General features: G+C 44.0%; 1 protein-coding gene across 6 annotated transcripts in view; it reads left to right on the top strand.

The window, feature by feature from the left end:
* NARS2 (asparaginyl-tRNA synthetase 2, mitochondrial) overlaps window positions 1–15,243 on the top strand; it is a 90,983-nt gene extending 75,740 nt beyond the window's left edge. For 3 of the 6 annotated variants that reach the window (XM_075126304.1, XM_048840711.2, XM_075126311.1), the window contains 2 exons: window positions 1,938–2,125; window positions 7,589–15,243. In XM_075126304.1, coding sequence (XP_074982405.1) covers window positions 1,938–2,082 — 145 coding nt within the window. In that variant the 3' untranslated portion in view covers window positions 2,083–2,125; window positions 7,589–15,243. Of the gene's footprint in view, window positions 1–1,937; window positions 2,398–7,588 lie in introns of those variants that run through there. The other 3 variants (XR_012667523.1, XR_012667522.1, XM_075126298.1) reach the window with 3 other exon arrangements.
* Window positions 15,244–21,709: the final 6,466 nt, after the last annotated feature.

The following is a 21,709-nucleotide window of genomic DNA, read 5'->3' as shown; positions in this document are numbered from 1 at the left end:
TGCAAACTGGATACAATTAACTTAGGCTTGAATAGAGACTGGCAGTGGATGGGTCATTACACAAAGTAAAACTATTTCCCCGTGTTTATTCCTCCTCTCCCCCCCCCCCCCCCAAACGTTCTTGTCAACAGCTGGAAATGGCCCATCTTGATTATCACTACAAGATTCCCCCCCCCCCCCCCCCCAGCTCTCCTGCTGGTAATAGCTCACCTTACCTGATCACTCTCCTTACAGTGTGTATGGTAACACCCATTGTTTCATGTTCTCTATGTATATAAATCTTCCCACTGTATTTTCCACCTCATGCATCCGATGAAGTGAGCTGTAGCTCACGAAAGCTTATGCTCAAATAAATTTGTTAGTCTCTAAGGTGCCACAAGTCGTCCTCCTCTGTTCTTTCAGGCTCACTTCTTTAACCAGCAGAGGGCAAGGAGATTTCAGTGTAATGAGGGGATTAAAAGGAATGGATTATGTTGTTTGGAAAGGAGACAGAAAAGGTAGAAATACATCCTACCGAGAATGGTAGTGAAGAGGGTGCTCCTTTTCGCTGTGCCGTGTAATACAGCAACAGGGCATGTGACAAAGATAAAAGGATACATGTTTGAAATGGATGAAAGGAAATGCTTTTTGAACTTGGTATATAATAAACTTCTGGAATTCACCACCCTGGGATGTTATTGCAGTGCATAGTTTAGCAAGATTCAAAGGTTACACAGGCTATCAACTCTTCAGCTGCAGGGCATAAACTGATTGCCAGCTGGGGTCATGGAAAAATATTTCCCTTCATGGAATTACATTGTGCAGTCAGCCAGGTGCAGGGGGAGCAGTTCACTTGCCTCTTAAGCTTCATGTGTGAGCCACTGCAAGAGGCAGGATGCTGGGCTAGTCTGTGGCTCTTTCATGGTGGAAAATGTGCAGCGTGCAGCTTGTTGAATAAAGAGATCCTCCAGGAGCATTTTCCAGCATAAAGGAAATTTTCCGTGCATCTGCCACAACCTGCCTTTTCTCTTGTCAGTGCAGTATTGAAAATGTCTCAGCTCCACCACTGGTGATGCGCTGACAGGGAAAGCAGTCATCAGAAATGGGTTAAGTGCCTGATCCAAAGTCCATTGAAGGCAGTGGGAGCTTTCCATTAACTTTAATGGGCTCTAGATCAGCGCCCAGGTCTGAATGCGTAGGTTAGCCTAGTGCAGGTGTGAGCAGCCACATTGCAAAGCCCTACCCAAACCCAAGTTGTTGTATCCTGTGTGTGTGTGTTGCTGCGGTTTCTGGGGATATATTCCAGGGTTGTTTGTGCTGTAGTACACTGAGCTGCTGTATGATTCTTTCCTAGTGAATTTTGGGAGAACTTGTCTGTCCTTCCGGGCACATGGGGAGAATTGTGGGAAGGCATTAGACATCTGCCGGCGCTTCAGTGTTTTAGCCTGCATCCTCACTGCAAAGCGGGTGTGTTAACAGCCTGTGCAAAAGCTCTAACCTGTACTCCGAGCTGGGCCAGCTAGCCTGGGTTTAAAACATTACCAACCCCAGATGTGAGAGGGTTTTGTGTGTGTGTGTGTGAACGGGAGAGGAGGGGAACGAGGGGCAACACCTGAGGAAGTGCCCGAGTGAAGGTGAAGACATACCTTTAATGCCAAGCCCTATTAGGCAATGGAATAGTGTGCCAGGGCACGTTTTGGCAACCCCATCACTTAGGACATTTAAAATGGGACTGGGTGGAAAATTAAAGAATCCCTGTAGGGCAAAATTCAGCATCAGTGGGGGAAGGACTAAATGAGCTAATTAGATGTCTTCCATTTCTAACTACAGATACTTTCGATGTTGCAAGAGTCTGGGTCAAGCAAAGTAATTAAGATGAAGGAAAAATTCTAAATGGAAAGAATCGCTTTCATTATCTGAGCATAACCATGTTGTGAATGTAACTATTTAAATTGCAGGTATCTAGATCTCCGGCAGTTTGGATCGGCCCCTCATGGAGGCTTCGGAATGGGGTTTGAGCGCTACCTGCAGTGCATCTTGGGAGTGGATAATATCAAAGATGTTATTCCTTTCCCGAGGTTTCCTCACTCCTGTCTTTTGTAGCTCCATGGCTGACTCACATGGACCTGTCTGCGCTGGAGTGTTTGTATGTATAATGTGTCTGCATATGACTGCTTGTGATGACATTGGGGAAAGAGGGAGAGAATTTTTGTACCAAATAATCTTGTGGTAAATTTAATGGAGGGAGTTTGGGAGCGAGACTTTTCTTGGGAGATTTTAGACCCTACCATTTCTTAGTATTATTTATATAGTACTTTAAATTGTCAAAGCAATGAATCTTGCTTAACTAAGGGGTTAAAATCCTCATGGGAGGAACAAAAGTTAGGACTATAATGAATAAACATTGTTGAGAGCTGATATTTTTTAATGCAAGATTGTTAATAAGGGGGTGCGACGCAAGGACAGGACTGGGAGCCAGGAGTGCTATGAGGCTTAATTGCATGTCTGTACAGTGCTTTGAAGACTGAGTGTGATAGAACTGCATGGTGTTACCATTACTGTGACACATTTGCTTTTAGGGTATGTCTACACTACGAAATTAGGTCGAATTTATAGAAGTCTTTTTTTTAGAAATCGGTTTTATATGTTCGAGTGTGTGTGTCCCCACAGAAAATGCTCTAAGTGCATTAAGTGCATTAACTCAGCGGAGTGCTTCCACAGTACCGAGGCTAGAGTCGACTTCCGGAGTGTTGCACTGTGGGTAGCTATCCCACAGTTCCCGCAGTCTCCGCTGCCCATTGGAATTCTGGGTTGAGATCCCAATGCCTGATGGGGCTAAAACATTGTCGTGGGTGGTTCTGGGTACATATCGTCAGGCCCCCGTTCCCTCCCTCCCTCCATGAAAGCAAGGGCAGACAATCGTTTTGCGCCTTTTTTCCTGAGTTACCTGTGCAGACGCCATACCACGGCAAGCATGGAGCCCGCTCAGCTCCCTGTCACCGTATGTCTCCTGGGTGCTGGCAGACGCAGTACTGCATTGCTACACAGTAGCAGCAACCCATTGCCTTGTGACAGCAGACGGTGCAATAGGACTGGTAGCCGTCATCGTCATGTCTGAGGTGCTCCTGGCCACGTCGGCCAGGAGCGCCTGGGCAGACATGGGCGCAGGGACTAAATTTGGAGTGACTTGATCAAGTCATTCTCTCAAGTCCTGCAGTCAGTCCTATTGAACCATCTTATGGTGAGCAGGCAGGCGATATGGATTGCTAGCAGTCGTATTGTACCATCTTCTGCCAGGCAGGCAAGAGATGAGGATGGCTAGCAGTCGTATTGTACCATCTTCTGCCAAGCAGCCCTGATATATGGATGGCATGCAGTCCTTCTGCACCTCTGCTGCCAGCCAAAGATGTAAAAGATAGATGGAGTGTATCAAAACAAGAAATAGACCAGCTTTGTTTTGTAATCATTTGCTTCCTCCCCTCCCCCGTCTAGGGGACTCATTCCTCTAGGTCACACTGCAGTCACTCACAGAGAAGGTGCAGCGAGGTAAATCTAGCCATGTATCAATCAGAGGCCAGACTAACCTCCTTGTTCCAATAAGAACAATAACTTAGGTGCACCGTTTCTTATTGGAACTCTCCGTGAAGTCCTGCCTGAAATACTCCTTGATGTCAAGCCACCCCTTTGTGATTTTAGCTCCCTGAAGCCAACCCTGTAAGCCGTGTCGTCAGTCGCCCCTCCCTCCGTCAGAGCAACGGCAGACAATCGTTCCGCGCCTTTTTTCTGTGCGGACGCCATACCAAGGCAAGCATGGAGGCCGCTCAGATCACTTTGGCAATTAGGAGCACATTAAACATCACACGCATTTTCCAGCAGTATATGTGGCACCAGAACCTTGCGGAGCGATACCGGGCGAGGAGGCGACGTCAGCGCGGTCACGTGAGTGATCAGGACATGGACACAGATTTCTCTGAAAGCATGGGCCCTGGCAATGTATGCATCATGGTGCTAATGGGGCAGGTTCATGCTGTGGAATGCCGATTCTGGGCTCGGGAAACAAGCACAGACTGGTGGGACCGCATAGTGTTGCAGGTCTGGGACAATTCCCAGTGGCTGCGAAACTTTTGCATGCGTAAGGGCACTTTCATGGAACTTTGTGACTTGCTTTCCCCTGCCCTGAAGCGCATGAATACCAAGATGAGAGCAGCCCTCACAGTTGAGAAGCAAGTGGCAATAGCCCTGTGGAAGCTTGCAACGCCAGACAGCTACTAGTCAGTCGGGAATCAATTTGGAGTGGGCAAATCTACTGTGGGGGCTGCTGTGATGAAAGTAGCGCATGCAATCAAAGATCTGCTGATATCAAGGGAAGTGACCCTGGGAAATGTGCAGGTCATAGTGGATGGCTTTGCTGCAATGGGATTCCCTAACTGTGGTGGGGGCCATAGACGGAACCCATATCCCTATCTTGGCACCGGAGCACCAAGCCTGCGAGTACATAAACCGCCAGGGGTACCTTTCAATAGTGCTGCAAGCTCTGGTGGATCACAAGGGACGTTTCACCAACATCAACGTGGGATGGCCGGGAAAGGTACATGATGCTCGCATCTTCAGGAATTCTGGTCTATTTCAAAAGCTGCAGGAAGGGACTTTATTCCCAGACCAGAAAATAACTGTTGGGGATGTTGAAATGCCTATAGTTATCCTTGGGGACCCAGCCTACCCCTTAATGCCATGGCTCATGAAGCCGTACACAGGCAGCCTGGACAGTAGTCAGGAGCTATTCAACTACAGGCTGAGCAAGTGCAGAATGGTGGTAGAATGTGCATTTGGACGTTTAAAAGTGTGCTGGCGCAGTTTACTGACTTGCTTAGACCTCAGCGAAACCAATATTCCCACTGTTATTACTGCTTGCTGTGTGCTCCACAATATCTGAGAGAGTAAGGGGGAGACGTTTATGGTGGGGTGGGAGGTTGAGGCAAATCGCCTGGCTGCTGGTTACGCACAGCCAGACACCAGGGCGGTTAGAAGAGCACAGGAGGGCGCGGTACGCATCAGAGAAGCTTTGAAAACCAGTTTCATGACTGGCCAGGCTACGGTGTGAAAGTTCTGTTTGTTTCTCCTTGATGAAACCCCCCCCCCGCCCCTTGGTTCACTCTACTTCCCTGTAAGCTAACCACCCTCCCCTCCTCCCTTCGATCACTGCTTGCAGAGGCAATAAAGTCATTGTTGCTTCACATTCATGCATTCTTTATTCATTCATCACACAAATAGGGGGATGACTACCAAGGTAGCCCAGGAGGGGTGGTGGAGGAGGGAAGGAAAATGCCACACAGCACTTTAAAAGTTTACAACTTTAAAATTTATTGAATGCCAGCCTTCTTTTTTTTTTGGGAAATCCTCTGTGGCAGAGTGGCTGGTTGGCCGAAGGCCCCCCCCCCACTGCATTCTTGTGCGTCTGGGTGTGGGGGCTATGGAACTTGGGGGGGAGGGTGGTTGGTTACACAGGGGCTGTAGTGGCAGTCTGTGCTCCAGCTGCCTTTGCTGCAGCTCAGCCATACACTGGAGCATACTGGTTTGATCCTCCAGCAGCCTCAGCGTTGAATCCTGCCTCCTCTCATCACGCTGCTGCCACATTTGAGCTTCAGCCCTGTCTTCAGCTCGCCACTTACTCTCTTCAGCCCGCCACCTCTCCTCCCGGTCATTTTGTGCTTTCCTGCACTCTGACATTATTTGCCTCCACACATTCGTCTGTGCTCTGTCAGTGTGGGAGGACAGCATGAGCTCAGAGAACATTTCATCACAAGTGCGTTTTTTTTTCTTTCTAATCTTCACTAGCCTCTGGGAAGGAGAAGATCCTGTGATCATTGAAACACATGCAGCTGGTGGAGGGAAAAAAAGGTATTTAAAAAGACGCATTTTATAAAACAGTGGCTACAGTCTTTCAGGGTAAACCTTGCTGTTAACATTACATACATAGCACATGTGCTTTCGTTCCAAGGTCGCATTTTGCCACCCCCCACCGCGTGGCTACCGCCTCAACCTCCCCCCTCCCCGTGGCTAACAGCGGGGAACATTTCTGTTCAGCCACAGGCAAACATCCCAGCAGGAACTGGCACCTCTGAATGTCCCCTGAAGAAAAGCACCCTATTTCAACCAGGTGACCATGAATGATATCTCACTCTCCTGAGGATAACACACAGAGATAAAGAACCGATGTTGTTTGAACGCCAGCAAACATACAATGCAATGCGTTGTTGTACAATGATTCCCGAGTACGTGTTACTGGCCTGGAGTGGTAAAGTGTCCTACCATGGTGGATGGAATAAGGCTGCCCTCCCCAGAAACCTTTTGCAAAGGCTTTGAGAGTACATCCAGGAGAGCCGCGAATGCCAGGACAAATTAATCCTTTCACATGCTTGCTTTTAAACCATGTATAGTATTTTAAAAGGTACACTCACCGGAGGTCCCTTCTCCGCCTGTCGGGTCCAGGAGGCAGCCTTGGGTGGGTTCGGGGGGTACTGGCTCCAGGTCCAGGGTGAGAAACAGTTCCTGGCTGTCGGGAAAAGCGGTTTCTCCACTTGCTTGCTGTGAGCTATCTACAACCTCCTCCTCCTCATCATCTTCTTCATCCCCAAAACCTGCTTCCGTGTTGCCTCCATCTCCATTGAAGGAGTCAAACAACATGGCTGGGGTAGTGGTGGCTGAATCCCCTAAAATGGCATGCAGCTCATCATAAAAGCGGCATGTTTGGGGTTCTGACCCGGAGCGGCCGTTGGCCTCTCTTGTTTTCTGGTAGGCTTGCCTCAGCTCCTTAAGTTTCACGCGTCACTGCTTTGGGTCCCTGTTATGGCCTCTGTCCTTCATGTCCTGGGAGATTTTGACAAAGGTTTTGGCATTTCGAAAACTGGAACAGAGTTCTGATAGCACGGATTCCTCTCCCCATACAGTGATCAGATTCCGTACCTCCCGTTCAGTCCATGCTGGAGCTCTTTTGCGATTCTGGGACTCCATCATGGTCACCTGTGCTGATGAGCTCTGCATGGTCACCTGCAGCTTGGCATGCTGGCCAAACAGGAAATGAGATTCAAAAGTTTTCGCAGTTCTTTTCCTGTCTACCTGGCCAGTGCATCTGATTTGAGAGTGCTGTCCAGAGTGGTCACAATGGAGCACTCTGGGATAGCTCCCGGAGGCCAATACCGTCAAATTGTGTCCACAGTACCCCAAATTCGACCCGGCAAGGCCTATTTAAGCGCTAATCCACTTGTCAGGGGTGGAGTAAGGAAATTGATTTTAAGAGCCCTTTAAGACGAAATAAAGGGCTTCATCATGTGGACGGGTGCAGGTTTACATCAATTTAATGCTGCTAAATTCAACCTAAAGTCCTAGTGTAGACCAGGGCTAAGAAACGGCTATTGCAAAGAGAGATTTTCCCGCCCTGAATTAAAAGCACGTACATGTTGAGGTTGGAAAGTAGATCCTAATCAGCTGAATCTTGTCAGGAAAAATGTCTCTTCTTTGTAACTGCCGGGGTGAGGGAGTTGGTGGCAGTTGATTTTGTGAGTCAGTAAAGATGCATGGTTGGCTTTTTCTCTCATGGTTTGTTTTTCAGTCAGAAGATTTTGGTGTTCATCATAATGGTGATTCTTTCAACCTGTTCAGCACCTGAATCCTTTACCTTACACCAGACACAGAGCTCTGTAAGAGGTGATCTATGCATACTGTCTTAAAGAGAATGCAAATTCGTGGGAAGAAAGAAGTGTTCGGTTAAGTGGAAGTACCTTTAAGCCTCTGAAGCCAATGTGTACTTTCCCATTTTTATTGAGAAATGATTTCACATTCAACTGGCCAAGCAGATTTACCTGTGTTTGTAACGCCACCCTACAACCAATACGCGCTCCCAGTCGTTGTATATCATGACTCTCGTCACTGCAGGATCTGATACAATTTTTGATAGATTTTTCCTCCTAATGCCCCTAGGTGGGTAGAGAAGAATTTCTCCCCGTTGTGCAGATGGGAACTGTGTGTAAATTAAGTGACTTGTCCAAGGTCACACAGGAAACTTGTGGTTGAGTTGGGACTTAAACCCAGGCTCCCTGAGTTGCAGTCCAGTGGCCCAGTCTACAGCGCCACCCTTCTTACCTTACACATACTGTCATAATCCTGACCTGTGAGCTCTCTGGGGCAGGGTTTTGTGTCTCTCATTTGTATAATGCCTACCACAACGGACCCTAAGCACTGCTGTAGAATAAATAATATGTACAGAAAAGGACTTAAAAAGAATTGGGTTATTTTTAATGACTACCATGTAAATAGCTGTATGGAGTGTGCAGGAAATGCAGCAGAGCTGAAATAATTTTTCTCCCACGCAGGTGAAAGAGAGTGAAAACCAATGATTAGATAACGTTACTCTCTCACAGATGTCACCAGTGTTGTGTGCAGCAGTTTTACACTATCAAACCTTGAGTATCCAAAAACTATTTCTCCAGGCCAAGGCCAGTGCCCCTCAATGTATCACACACATTGAGAAGTCCCTCTTGTATCTACATTCTTTTCATGTTTGATTAAACGAGTGTTTAGTGGGCATTTGTTGGTATATAGCTCCCAGTGTACTCCAGGGAATTATCCCTCTACATTTAGGGCCTGATTCAAAGACTCCCGTTGACATCAGTGGGCTTTGGGCCAGACCCTAATTTTGTAATTGCCCCTTGGTTAGCTGCAAGATTTGGAAAAACTCCTTCAGTCAGACAGCTCCATACTTGCAACATTACTAAGTAGCCTCCAGAAGTATATGGTATCCTTGCCAAAGTTATCAGTAACTTAAACTCACAAAATGGCCACACTGCCACAGCTGCAATCTTAGAGGCATTTGAACTAGTTCCCCAGCACACAGATTGTTTGTTTGTTATTGTTTAACATTTATTGGGCTGCCATAAGTGACAGGAATGAAGTGGGGAGTTGACAGCTCAATAAGCAGGCAGATCTGAATGACAGGGCAGGGTAAATGGAGAAGGGCCTTAAAGGCAAAGGTAAAGAGTTTACAGTTGATGCAGTGGAAGACACAAAGAAGGGGGTGATGTAGGCAGCCTGACAAGCCGGGAACAATGATTCTGGCAGCAGTGTTTTGAATGGGCTTAAGGGGAGCAGTGTGGTTAATACCAAGGCCAAAGAGGAGGAGATCACAATAGCATAAGATAACGATGGCCTGAGCCAAGAGCATTGACAGTCTGGACAAACAGAAAAGGTCAAACCTTTGAAATATTATGTATGTTGAAGTAGCAAAAGTTGGGCATATTGTTGAGAGAGCCAGGTCGAAGTTGCTGCCCGTATTAAGGCTGAAGGCTGGTGAGTGGTGTCCATGGTGATGGAGAAACTAGGGAGAGGTGAAGGCTTGAGATGAAGCGTGAGATTGATTGATAGATTTTGTGGCCGGAAGGAACCATTAGATCATCTAGTCTGACCTCCTGCATAACACAGGCCAGTTTAATCCAATTACCCCTGTATCAAGCCCAATAACTTGTTTTTCTAAAGCATATAATCCAGAAAGGCATCTGCTCTTCATTTGAAGACTTCAAGAGATTGTGAATCCACCACTTCTCTTGGCAGTTTGTTTCAATGATTAAGCGCCCTTATTGTTAATTTTTTTTTGCCTTATTTTTTATTTGGTTTTGTCTGGCTCTGGTTCTTGTTTTGCCTTTCTTCACTAGAGAACAAGATCAGAAGCTCAGTTGACCTTGAGGGCAATCTGTATCTCTCTGTGAAAGCTGTTGAAGAAGGAGGGACATTACCAGGATTGAGGCCCGGGTGGTGGTGCTGTCTGAGGGCATGTCTACACTTACCTCCGGAGCGATCGATCCAGCGGGGGTCGATTTATCGCGTCGAGTGAAGACGCGATAAATCGACCACTGAGCGCGCTCCCATCAACTCTGGTACTCCACCAGAGTGAGAAGTGTACGCGGAGTCGACGGGGGAGTGTCAGCAGTTGACCTACCCCAGTGAAGACATTGCAGTAAGTAGCTCTAAGTATGTTGACTTCAGCTACGCTATTTTCATAGCTGAAGTTAGGTAACTTAGACTTAGTCTCCCCCCCACCTCCCCAGGTGTAGATCAGGCCTGAGGCGAGTATTGTGACTGGCACTCCTGCACATTTGAAAGTTCCTGTGAGAGCTGAACTGCACGTTAGGCCTCCTGGTCCCTACTCCCTTGCAGCCAGTTTTCTAGGTATCTAGTGAGTGTGGGAGTCCTTTCCCTTCTGAGGCTGGCATTGTTAGCATCATGCCTGTCAAGGTTCCTCCCCCACTCTGATCTCTAGGGTACAGATGTGGGGACCTGCATGAAAAACCTCCTAAGCTTATCTTTACCAGCTTAGGTCAAAACTTCCCCAAGGTACAAAGTATTCCACCCGTTGTCCTTGGACTGGCCGCTACCACCACCAAACTAATACTGGTTACTGGGGAAGAGCTGTTTGGACGCGTCCTTCCCCCCAAAATACTTCCCAAAACCTTGCACCCCACTTCCTGGACAAGGTTTGGTAAAAAGCCTCACCAATTTGCCTAGGTGACTACAGACCCAGACCCTTGGATCTTAAGAACAATGAACAATCCTCCCAACACTTGCACCCCCCCTTTCCTGGGAAATGTTGGATAAAAAGCCTCACCAATTTGCATAGGTGACCACAGACCCAAACCCTTGGATCTGAGAACAATGAAAAAGCATTCAGTTTCTTACAAGAAGACTTTTAATAAAAATAGAAGTAAATAGAAATAAAGAAATCCCCCCTGTAAAATCAGGATGGTAGATATCTTACAGAGTAATTAGATTCAAAAACATAGAGAACCCCTCTAGGCAAAACCTTAAGTTACAAAAAAGATACACAGACAGAAATAGTTATTCTATTCAGCACAATTCTTTTCTCAGTCATTTAAAGAAATCATAATCTAACACATACCTAGCTAGATTACTTACTAAAAGTTCTAAGACTCCATTCCTGGTCTATCCCCGGTAAAGACCAGCATAGACAGACCCAGACCCTTTGTTTCTCTCCCTCCTCCCAGCTTTTGAAAGTATCTTGTCTCCTCATTGGTCATTTTGGTCAGGTGCCAGCGAGGTTACCTTTTGCTTCTTAACCCTTTACAGGTGAGAGGAGCTTTCCCCTGGCCAGGAGGGATTTCAAAGGGGTTTACCCTTCCCTTTATATTTATGACAATGCCATAGGTACGTAATGCTAGCAGGTATTGCCAAGGATGAGTTGATTTTCCCTGGGATTTCCATTTGGTATGTCATGCATTTCCCTCAAATTTTATCCTAGAATAAAAGGAAGTTAATTTAGAGGTTTGGGAAGGTCGTTCCTGTTGGATGTATAGTAAGTGAAGCATGCCAAGAATTTTGCTGGGTCTTCATTTAGAATCTGTCTTCATTTACTGGTTGCAGCAAAATAAAGACTTTTTCACTTTTGGAAGTAAGATCCTCTTGATTATTTACACTTAGCAATCCGTTCTTAATGTAAACATGCACTAAGGCAAGTTAAACTGGGGGCTTTTGAATGCAGTAAAGAGATTGGCTCTCATGTCTGGGTCTCCAGCCCAGACACTACATGCAACCACAAAGCCAGTCAGCGAGCCATCACTGCCACATCTCAGGTTTCTCAGCAATCCAGCGGCCTGAGATTAGACTTGATACATTTAATAAACTTTGCTTGTTGTCCACAAAAACTGCATGCATAGAAACTGGCACAGAATTGTGGGAGAGGAATTTTGAAGCACTGCAAATAACAATAATAATAATAAAAATGCTGTTGATTCTGAACACTGATGTACTGAAACTCTTTCAGCCAAGAGCTTCTCCATAGGAATATTGAACATCCGGAGATTCCAAGAAGGCTACAAACGTGAGGATACTGTGTTTCTTCCAAACTATCTAGAGAAGAGATACTTTTAGATTCAGTTTTAACTTTTAAAAAATAAAATACTTTAGCTTCCTCACCTCTAAATATTACAGGGGCCCAGTAATCAGCCTGGGAACTGGGGCCCATCTATCATAAAGATTAACTTCCTCCATTTATTATTATTTAGTATTTGTATAATGGTAGGGCCTGGCCGCTTCAGTCATGGACCAGGATCCCATTGTGCTAGGTACTGTACAAGCACAGGACAAAAAAGACAGCCATGGCCCCCAAATATTGACAATCTCCCCATGCAAAACTGCCACAGTTACCAATGGCAGGAACACCTGCACTAGAGTCCCACTAGCATATAGGGCAGCTGGCAGGGGACACGGGTTTGGAACCTATTCCCCTGCTTGGCCCATAATAGCTGATAGTTGATAGGCCATTGGGGCCCATTGGTTTTCCCCAGGAGTGAGGGGCTAGCAAAGCTCTAATCAGAGATCTTAAATATGGGTTTGGCTGTGGGCCAGTATTAGGTGTTGTAGAAGGGGGAGGGGAGTTACAGAAGTGATTTGTTCCATGGGGGTTTGAGAATTGTCATGAGCAAAGGACAGACAGACGTTCCCTTTTAATGGATGGTTGTGAGGTTTGAATAAATAATAAACGACGGTTCTGTGCCATTAAAACCCAATATCATTGGTTTATGGCTGTGGTCTTTGCCTCCCCCGTAGACCAAAAGAGAATTACAGTAGAAGCTCAGAGTTACAAACACCTTGGGAATGGAGGTTGTTTCTAACATTGAAATGTTTGTAACTATGAATAAAATGGTATGGTTGTTCTATCAAAAATTTACAACTGAACCTTGGCTTAACTCAGTTTAGAAACTTTACTATGCAGAATTAAAATGCTTATTTTAACCATCTTAATTTAAATGCAGCAAGCACACAGACATAGTTTCCTTACCTTGTCAAATCTTCTTTTAAACTTTCCCTTTAGTTTTATAGTCGTTTACACTTAACATAGTACTGTATTTGCTTTCCTTTTCTTCTTTCTTTTTGTCTCAGCTGCTGCCTGATAGCGTACTTCCAATTCCAAATGATGTGTGTGGTTGACTGGTCAGTTCCTAACTCTGAGGTTCCACAGTACAAAATTGGACTGGAGGGGAAAGGGGAGATATTTTATATAAAGACTGGCAGTCATAATTTCCTAGCTCTTCCCAAAGCTGTGGAGGCCACAAGAGATCATTACCTCTCAAGGCTGAGCTTATTGTTTTATTTCATCGTTCCTTGCAAAGCTGCACCTTTCAAAGGATCATAAAGTTTGATTGTATGATCCAGATGGGAGAAAGATGTGTTGAATTTCACTGAAGAGTTCTGTACCAGTTGTTTCAGAAGCAGGCCAGACATGGGTCTGAGCAGGAGTTCAGATACTGTTTAGCGGTTTCTACTCAAAAGTATTATTATAGTTATTTGTATTACAGTCGTGCTTAGATTGTGACATTGCACTCCATATGTTTTATGGAAATATGCTTATGAGTGTGAATATGATGTAACTGGAATATGTTTTATGCAAAAGGTCTCTTGTAAGGTATCATTACAAAGGCTATAACCTACTGAATATATTTCTCCTATTTGTATGCATGTATCATTCTTGTATCTGAAGCTAGAAATATGAAGTATAACTCTGAGGTCCTATTGTAATTAATGCAACATGTGGGCCATTAATGGTGGTTTAGAATCTTGATGGCTCCCATTGACTAGGACAGTTGGTTGTAGATGGTTTATTTACCTGCAAACCTTCCTGGGTACGTGTGGAATGGAGGCTGGAGTCTCACAGGACATGTGAACATGTCACCTGATACTGGAATCCATCTGAAACCTGGTGCTTTTCCTTTTAGAAGGAGCGGTGGGGACCCAGAGAGACAAAAGAGTCCTGCCTTGTGCCAAAGCTATAAAAGGGGGTGGAATAGAACAAGGGGGGTGCAAATTATGAGAACGCCCCTGCTTTCCACCTAAGAACTAACAAGGACTGTATCGGGGAAAGGATTGGGCTCAGACTAGGAAGGCGTCTAGTCGATGAAAGAAGCTTATTGGAACATCTCTGAGGGTGAGGTTTTACCGTTCAGTTTCTGAATGTATTAGGCTTAGACTTGCGAGTTTTTGCTTTATTTTGCTTGGTGACTTACTTTGTTCTGTCTGTTATTACTTGAAACCACTTAAATCCTACTTTTATACTTCATCAAATCACTTTTGTTTGTTAATTAACCCAGAGTAAGTGATTAATACCTGGGGGAGCAAACAGCTGTGCATATCTCTCTATCAGTGTTAGAGGGCGGACAATTTATGAGTTTACACTGTATAAGCTTTATACAGAGTAAAACAGATTTATTTGGGGTTTGGATCCCATTGGGAGCTAGGTGTCTGGGTGCTGGAGATAGGTGACCTGCTGAGCAGTTTTTGGTTAAAGTTTGCAGCTTTCGGGGTGTGGACCACACCTGGGTCTGTGTAGCAGCAGGCTAGTGTGTCTGGCTCAACAAGGCAGGGTTCTGGAGTCCCAAACTGGCAGGGAAAACAGGCTCAGAGGTAATCTCAGCATGTCAGATGACAGTCCCAAGGAGGTCTCTGTGACCGAACCCGTCACAGCAGGCTAGACATGGGTCTGAGCAGGAGTTCAGATACTGTTTTGTGGTTGCTACTCAAAGTATTATTTGTATTACAGTTGTGTCTAGATGTCCTATCAGCAATTAGGGCTCCATAGGGCTAGATTTTGTACTCGCACATAGTAAGGAGACAGCCGTTGCGCACATAGAGCTTGCAGTCGAACTAGACAAGGCAGACAAAGAGTAGGAGAAGGGCAAGATTAGGTGTCTTTCTGAAAGACATCCTCTAGCTCCACCAGAAGTTATGGACTTGAGGCAGAAATTGCTGGGTCTGTGCTATGCAGGAAGTCAGATTAGATGAGCCTAATGGTCCCTTCAGACTTTAAAATTTTCAAGTATTACTGTCCCCATTATATAGTTGGAGAACTGAGACACATAGAGACTAAGCACCTTGCCCAAGGAGGAAATGTGTGGTATAGCCAGGAATTGAGCCAAAACCAGTTGATTACAAGCCCTGTGTCTAGTCCACAAGATCATCCCTCTCCATTTACCTTTGGTTTGATTATGCTGCTAGGAGCAATGCTGAATGTTTGTAACTGATCTGGTTTAAAATGTGTTTTGTCCTATTATAATTTCTTGGTCTACGTTTTAATTATTTGTCTTCAGGACTCTTCTTGTTTCAATAAGAATGTGGCAATACGTTTAATAATTTTTTATTAATCTTACAATGAAATATTGTTTAGAATAATTGCTGCAAAGAAAATAAAAAGTAAACTTTCATTTATTTGCGAAGTCTGTTTTTTGTGGTTTTTGCTCTTCGGTTCACCAATAATTTTAATATACATTTATTTATTGCCATTCATTCAAGACTCTCAGGCCATTTTACAAACATTCCCGTTTGCACAGTATTGTGAAGGCATAGGCCTATATTTTCAAAAGGCACCAGTGATTTTGGTGTCTCATTTTGTGGGCGCCCACCATCAGACCCCCTCAACATGACCTGATTTTGCAGAAAGTATTGAGCTCTCTGAGTCTTGAGCAGTTGCATTTAGGAGTCCCAGAGATGGACCAGAACCCCACTGTGCTAGGTGCTGTACAAGCTCCACAAAAAGATGGGACCTGCCCCAAAGATTTTAAAATCTGAGTATAAGACAGGAGACAGCAGGTGGAGACTGACAGATGGAGCAAGAACAAGAAAACTATGAGACAATACTGGTGGACGCGAGAGGCAGTGGGTCTGAGTCTGCCAGCTTCCTACCCCTCAGCCCTAGCTAATTTGCCTAAATTCACAGAGCAAGTCAGGCAGAGCCGGGAACAGAGCCCAGAAAACTAGTCTTCTAGGTGCAGATCCTCAAAGGCATTTAGGCTCCTAACTTCCATTGAAACTAATCACAGTGAGGATTTTAAATTCCTTTAAGATTTGGCCCCTAGCTCCTTGGGCGATGTCTTCACTAGCAAAAAAGGGCACATTTTTAAACTGTTTTTAAAATCCTATGAAGATAAGGCAGTTGTAGTTATAACTTGTTATGACTCATTGGAGTAAACCTTCACCTCCTTGGTATCCTTTCTGTCTTGGATTATTCTTTAGAGTCCCCCATGATACCCAAGCCACTCTGGAATTCAAGTCACAGGGAAAGTAACTACATTTATAAAAGCCAGGGCTTTGTAATGACACCTCTCTAGTGCCTTTTGCCTTCAGAGGCCTTTGGACATTAATTAGTTAATGTCTGTGAAGCTGCTGAGCCTGTGGTAAGTGGTGTGGTTAGCCAGACACCCCTATGTGAAGTAGGGTTGTTATCTGTGTTTTACAGTTAAAGAAATTAGACACAGCTCAGCCTCACACAACCATTTTTCTTCACATCTCAGACATTGCTTTAACACTGGTGCAACTCTGCTGAGGGGTAGAGATATGTTTGTGCAAGATTATAATTTAGAGGCACTCCCTCATAAGGGGCACAGTATTTTATGAAGATAGGAATTCTGAGATGTGCCCAGCTAGCCGCGGTGGAGAACAAGTGTAGTTGGGTACAGTAGTTCACCACAGAAGCTCTCTAGTTCATTTTATTAGAAGTGTTATTCCTTTCTCATTCACTGGTTTGTTGTTTAACAAACCCTGAAAGTCTCACATAGTGTCAGAAGTGCTGAGTGAGAAGGAGACTACAGGAATTGTGAGGTTAACTCCTGTGTTTGAAACTGAAAGCAGAGGAAAGGGGAGCACATGGAGCAGCAAAGAGAGAAGAACAAAGACTTGTGTAGGAATCTTATGAGCACAGTAGTAGCTTGACTAACTTAAGAAGGGAAAAAAGCCAAGAATGGATGTGTTGCGAACTCCATGCAGTCTGCAACTGTTATGCAATGTTGCAGAGAATTGGAAAAAGAACCCAGAGATTTGAATTGTATTTGGCTGCTGTGGGGCAGAGGAGAAAAATGATAAAGTACCATCATCAATCTTTTTGCATGTTGTTGGGAGGAAGCATTAGATATTTATAACAACTAGGGCTGTCAGTCGCAGTTAACTCACGCAATTAACTAAAAAAAAAAGTATCACGATTAAAAAAATTTAATTGTGATTAATCACAGTTTTAATTGCACTGTTAAACAATAGAATACCAATTGAAATTAATTAAATATTTTGGATTTTTCTACATTTCCATATATTGTATTCTATGTCGTAATTGAAATAAAAAAGTGTACAACAACAAAACAACGTAAAACTTCAGAGCCCACAAGTCCACTCAGTCGTCGTCCTTGTTCAGCCAATCGCTCAGGCAAACAAGTTTCAGAGTAGCAGCCATGTTAGTCTGTATTCGCAAAAAGAAAAGGAGTACTTGTGGCACCTTAGAGACTAACAAATTTATTTGAGCATAAGCTTTCGTGAGTTACAGCTCAGAAGTGAGCTGTAGGTCATGAAAGCTTATGCTCAAATTTGTTAGTCTCTAAGGTGCCACAAGTACTCCTTTTCTTTTTAAAACAAACAAGCTTGTTTACATTTACAGGAGATAATGCTGCCCTCTTCTTAGAATCATAGAAGATTAGGGTTGGAAGAGACCTCCGGAGGTCATCTAGTCCAACCTCCTGCTCAAAGCAGGACCAACCCCAACTAAATCATCCCAGCCAGGGCTTTGTCAATCCGGGCCTTAAAAACTTCCTAACGATGGAGATTCCACGACCTCCCTAGGTAACCTAGTCCAGTGCTTCACCACCCTCCAAGTGAAATAGTTTTTCCTAATAGCCAACCTAGACCTCCCCTACTGCAACTTGAGACCATTGCTCCTTGTTCTGTCATCTGCCGCCACTGAGAACAGCCTATCTCCATCCTCTTTGGAACTCCCCTTCAGGTAGTTGAAGGCTGGTATCAAATCCCTCCTCACTCTTCTCTTCTTCAGACTAAATAATCCTAGTTCCCTCAGCCTCTCCTCATAAATCATGTGCCCCAGCCCCCTAATCATTTTTGTTGCCCTCCGCTGGACTCTCTCCAATTTGTCCACATCCTTTCTATAGTGGGGGGCCCCCAAAACTGGGTGCAATACTCCAGATGTGGCCTCAGCAGTGCCGAATAGAGGGGAATAATCATTTCCCTCAATCTGCTGGCAACACTCCTACTTTTGTAGCTGGCATTGCAAGGTATTTACTTGCCAGATATGCTAAACATTTGTTTATCCCTTTGTGCTTCAGCCACCGTTCCAGAGAACATGCTTCCATGCTGATGACGCTCATTAAAAAAAAAATGCATTAATTAAATTTGTGACTGAACTCCTTGGGGGAGAAGTGTATGTCCCCTGCTCTGTTTTATCCACATTCTGCCATGTATTTCATGTTACAGCAGTCTCAGATGATGACCCAGCACATGTTCATTTTAAGAACACTTTCACTTCAGATATCACAAAACGCAAAGAAGGTAGCAATGTGAGATTTCTAAAGATAGCTACAGCACTCGACCCAAGGTTTAAGAACTGAAGTGCCTTCCAAAATCTGAAAGGGATGCTTTCAGAAGTCTTAAAAGAGCAACACTCCGATGCGGAAACTACAGAACCCGAACCACCAAAAAAGAAAATCAATCTTCTGCTAGTGGCAGCTGACTCAGATAATGAAAAGGAACTTGCGTCGGTCCACACTGCTTTGGATTGTTATCAAATAGAATCCGTCACCAGCATGTGCCCTGGAATGATGGTTGAAGCATGAAGGGACATGAATCTTTAGCACATCTGGCATGTAAATATCTTGCGACACCGGCTACAATAGTGCCATGAGAACGCCTTTTCTCACTTTCAGGTGACATTGTAAACAAGAAACGGGCAGCATTATCTCCTGCAAATGTAAACGGACTTGTTTGAGTGATTGGCTGAACAAGAAATAGTACTGAATGGACTTGCAGGCTCCAAAATTTTACATTGCTTTATTTTTGAATGCAGTTTATTTTGTACATATTCTAAATTTATAAGTTCAGCTTTCATGATAAAGAGAGTGCACTACAGTACTTGTATTAGATGAATTGCAAAATACTATTTATTTTGGGTTTTTTTAGAGTGCAAATACTTATAATCAAAAATAAATATTAGGTGAGCACTACACTTTGTATTCTGTGTTGTAATTGAAATCAATGTATTTGAAAATGTAGAAAACATCTGAAAATATTTAAATGGTATTCTGTTGTTTAACAGGATGATTAATCACGATTAATTTTTTTAATCGTGACTGATTTTTTTAATTGCTTGACAGCCCTAATAACTTTTAAGTTTGAAGAAGGTAAAAACATGAAGTTAAGCAAAATACTGACTAAATTTGAGGAACATTGCATGTCAAAAAGGAATGAAACCTTTGAAAGAGACAATTTTTTACATGCATGCAAAAAACTGAAGACACCATAGAGCAATATGTCACAGAATGAAGGAGACTCAGTAAAACCTGTGACTCTGGTGAGGTGACAGCTTCTCTGATTAGAGATGGAATCATTTGTGGCATTAAAGACAATGTGTTAAGAGAGAGACTGCTCCCTGACGGATGCTTAACTTTAGAAAAAGCTCTCCAGATACGCAGAGCTGCAGAAACTGTGAAAGCACAAGCCAAAGAGCTGAATTCACCAGAAGGGAGGTATATCCATGCACTAAGTACAAAAGAATATAGTCAAAAAGGATCAAATCAAAAAGTGGAACCACTCCCTGTGAAAACCACTGCTGTGGGGGAGACTGGGTTTCAACAGTTATGTGGAAGGTGTGGATCACAGATGGCCCCAAACCGTGTTTTGCCTTTCGGAAACTGTTACGAATGTGGGGAAAATAATCATTTTGCAAAATGTTGCAGATCCCAAATGCAGAGAAGTCAAGCGCATTCAGCTGAAGGCAACCTGTTGAGGAGTTTTACATAGACTTTCTGAGATCGAGCCTGATGAGAGGGACTGGATACTGCCTATGACAGTAAATGGAACAATTATTCCACTAAAACTGGACACAGGAGCTCATGTTAATATTCTGTCTGAACAAGATTATGAGAGACTGAAAATAAAAGCAAAACTGGGACCAACAAAAATAAAAGTAACTGGTTATTCTGGAACAAGTACACCAGTGAAGGGGAAGTGCATTGTTAGCATCAACCATAAAAACAACATGTACAGGCTCCCATTCATTGTAGTGCCAAAGGAGGTGACACCAATTTTAGGCTTGGCTGCCTGTGAAAAATTCAGTCTGGTAAAACGGGTGCTCTCACTACAAGATACTGAACCTGGCTATAAGGTCCTCATGTGGGAACATCATGACCTGTTTCAAGGGTTGGGTTGCTTGGAGGATGAACATACAATCCAGATAAACAAGCAGGTCCTTCCAGCTATCCATGTAGAAAGTTGCCATTTGCACGCGGATAAACTCAAACTTGCAAGAATGGAAGCAATGCAATACAGAAAATTGAGGAGCCAGCGGAATAGGTGAGCTCCCTAGTCATTGTGGAGAAAAGTAATGGCCAGCTACATATATGCTTAGATCCAAGAGACCTCAATAAGGCTATAAAAAGAGAACATTTCAAACTACCAACAAGAGAAGAGAGTATGACTCAGCTTGCAAAAGCACAGTATTTCAGAAAATTGGATGCATCCTCAGGATGTTAGCAGCTAAAATTAACTGAAGTAAGCTCACAGCTATGCACATTTAATACCCCATTTGGAACATAAAGATTCTTATGCTTATCCTTCGGCATAGCTTCAGCACCAGAAGTATACCACGAAGCTGTACATATGATCTATGAACATATTAGTGGTGTCAACATCTCAATGGATGACATCGTCATGTGGAGATCAACGAAAGATGAGCATGATTGTAGACTTCAGGAAATCCTGGATGCAACTAGAGCTGCAAACCTCAAACTGAATAGGGAGAAATGTGTTTTAGGGGTTACAGAACTGACTTTTGTTGGGGACGTTATTTCCAATAAAGGTGTAAAATCTGACAAGAGGAAGGTTTCAGCCATTGAAATATGTCTCCAGTCAAAGAAAGATGTTCAACAGTTCCTTGGAATGGTTAATTATCTTAGAAAATTCAAACCTAATCTGCCTACCAAAGCAGTGGCTTTGAGAAAACTCCCGGAGAATTAAAATGAATAGCGTTGGGGTGCAGAACAGAAGGATTCATGGGAAGGTTTGAAACAACAACTGATAGAAGAGCCAGTGTTGAAGTTCTGTGCTCCAGGAAGACCTATTAAAATTTCAGCAGATGTGTCACAGTCTGGGTTAGTTGCAGTGATTTTACAGAAACATGAGGGTTGTTGGTAACCAGTGTCATATGCATCCAAATCACTGACTGAGGCAGAAACCATATACACACAGATTGAGAATGAGCTTTTAGGAATATTGTTTGCCTGTGAGAGATTCAGTCAGTATATTTATGGCCAGACAGCGGATGTTGAAATGGACCACAAGCCCCACATAGCATTAATTGGCAAACTGCTGAATGACTGTATGGTAAGAATTCAAAGAATGATGATAAAGCTGCAAGAGTGTGATTTCGTTGTGACCTACATGTCTGGTAAATTTCTATTCACTACAGATGCACTTTCTAGAGTGGTGACTCCCACTACAAAACCAGGGCGGACCTTAGAGTTGCAAGCCTACATAAAACTGATTGTAAAGTCCATTCCCATAGCTAACAGGAAACCGCAACAAATAAGAGGTGAAATGGAGAAAGATGTGATGATTAAAGAGTGTCCTGAAGAAATAAGCAATTGCTGTCCAAGTATAAGAGATTATTGGAATGCAGACATGAGCT

The sequence above is a fragment of the Caretta caretta genome, chromosome 1 (genome assembly GCF_965140235.1).
Source record: "Caretta caretta isolate rCarCar2 chromosome 1, rCarCar1.hap1, whole genome shotgun sequence".
Taxonomy (NCBI): Eukaryota; Metazoa; Chordata; order Testudines; family Cheloniidae; genus Caretta; species Caretta caretta.
The sequence above is the reverse complement of the archived record's forward strand: the minus strand, read 5'-3'. Positions and strand labels throughout refer to the sequence as shown.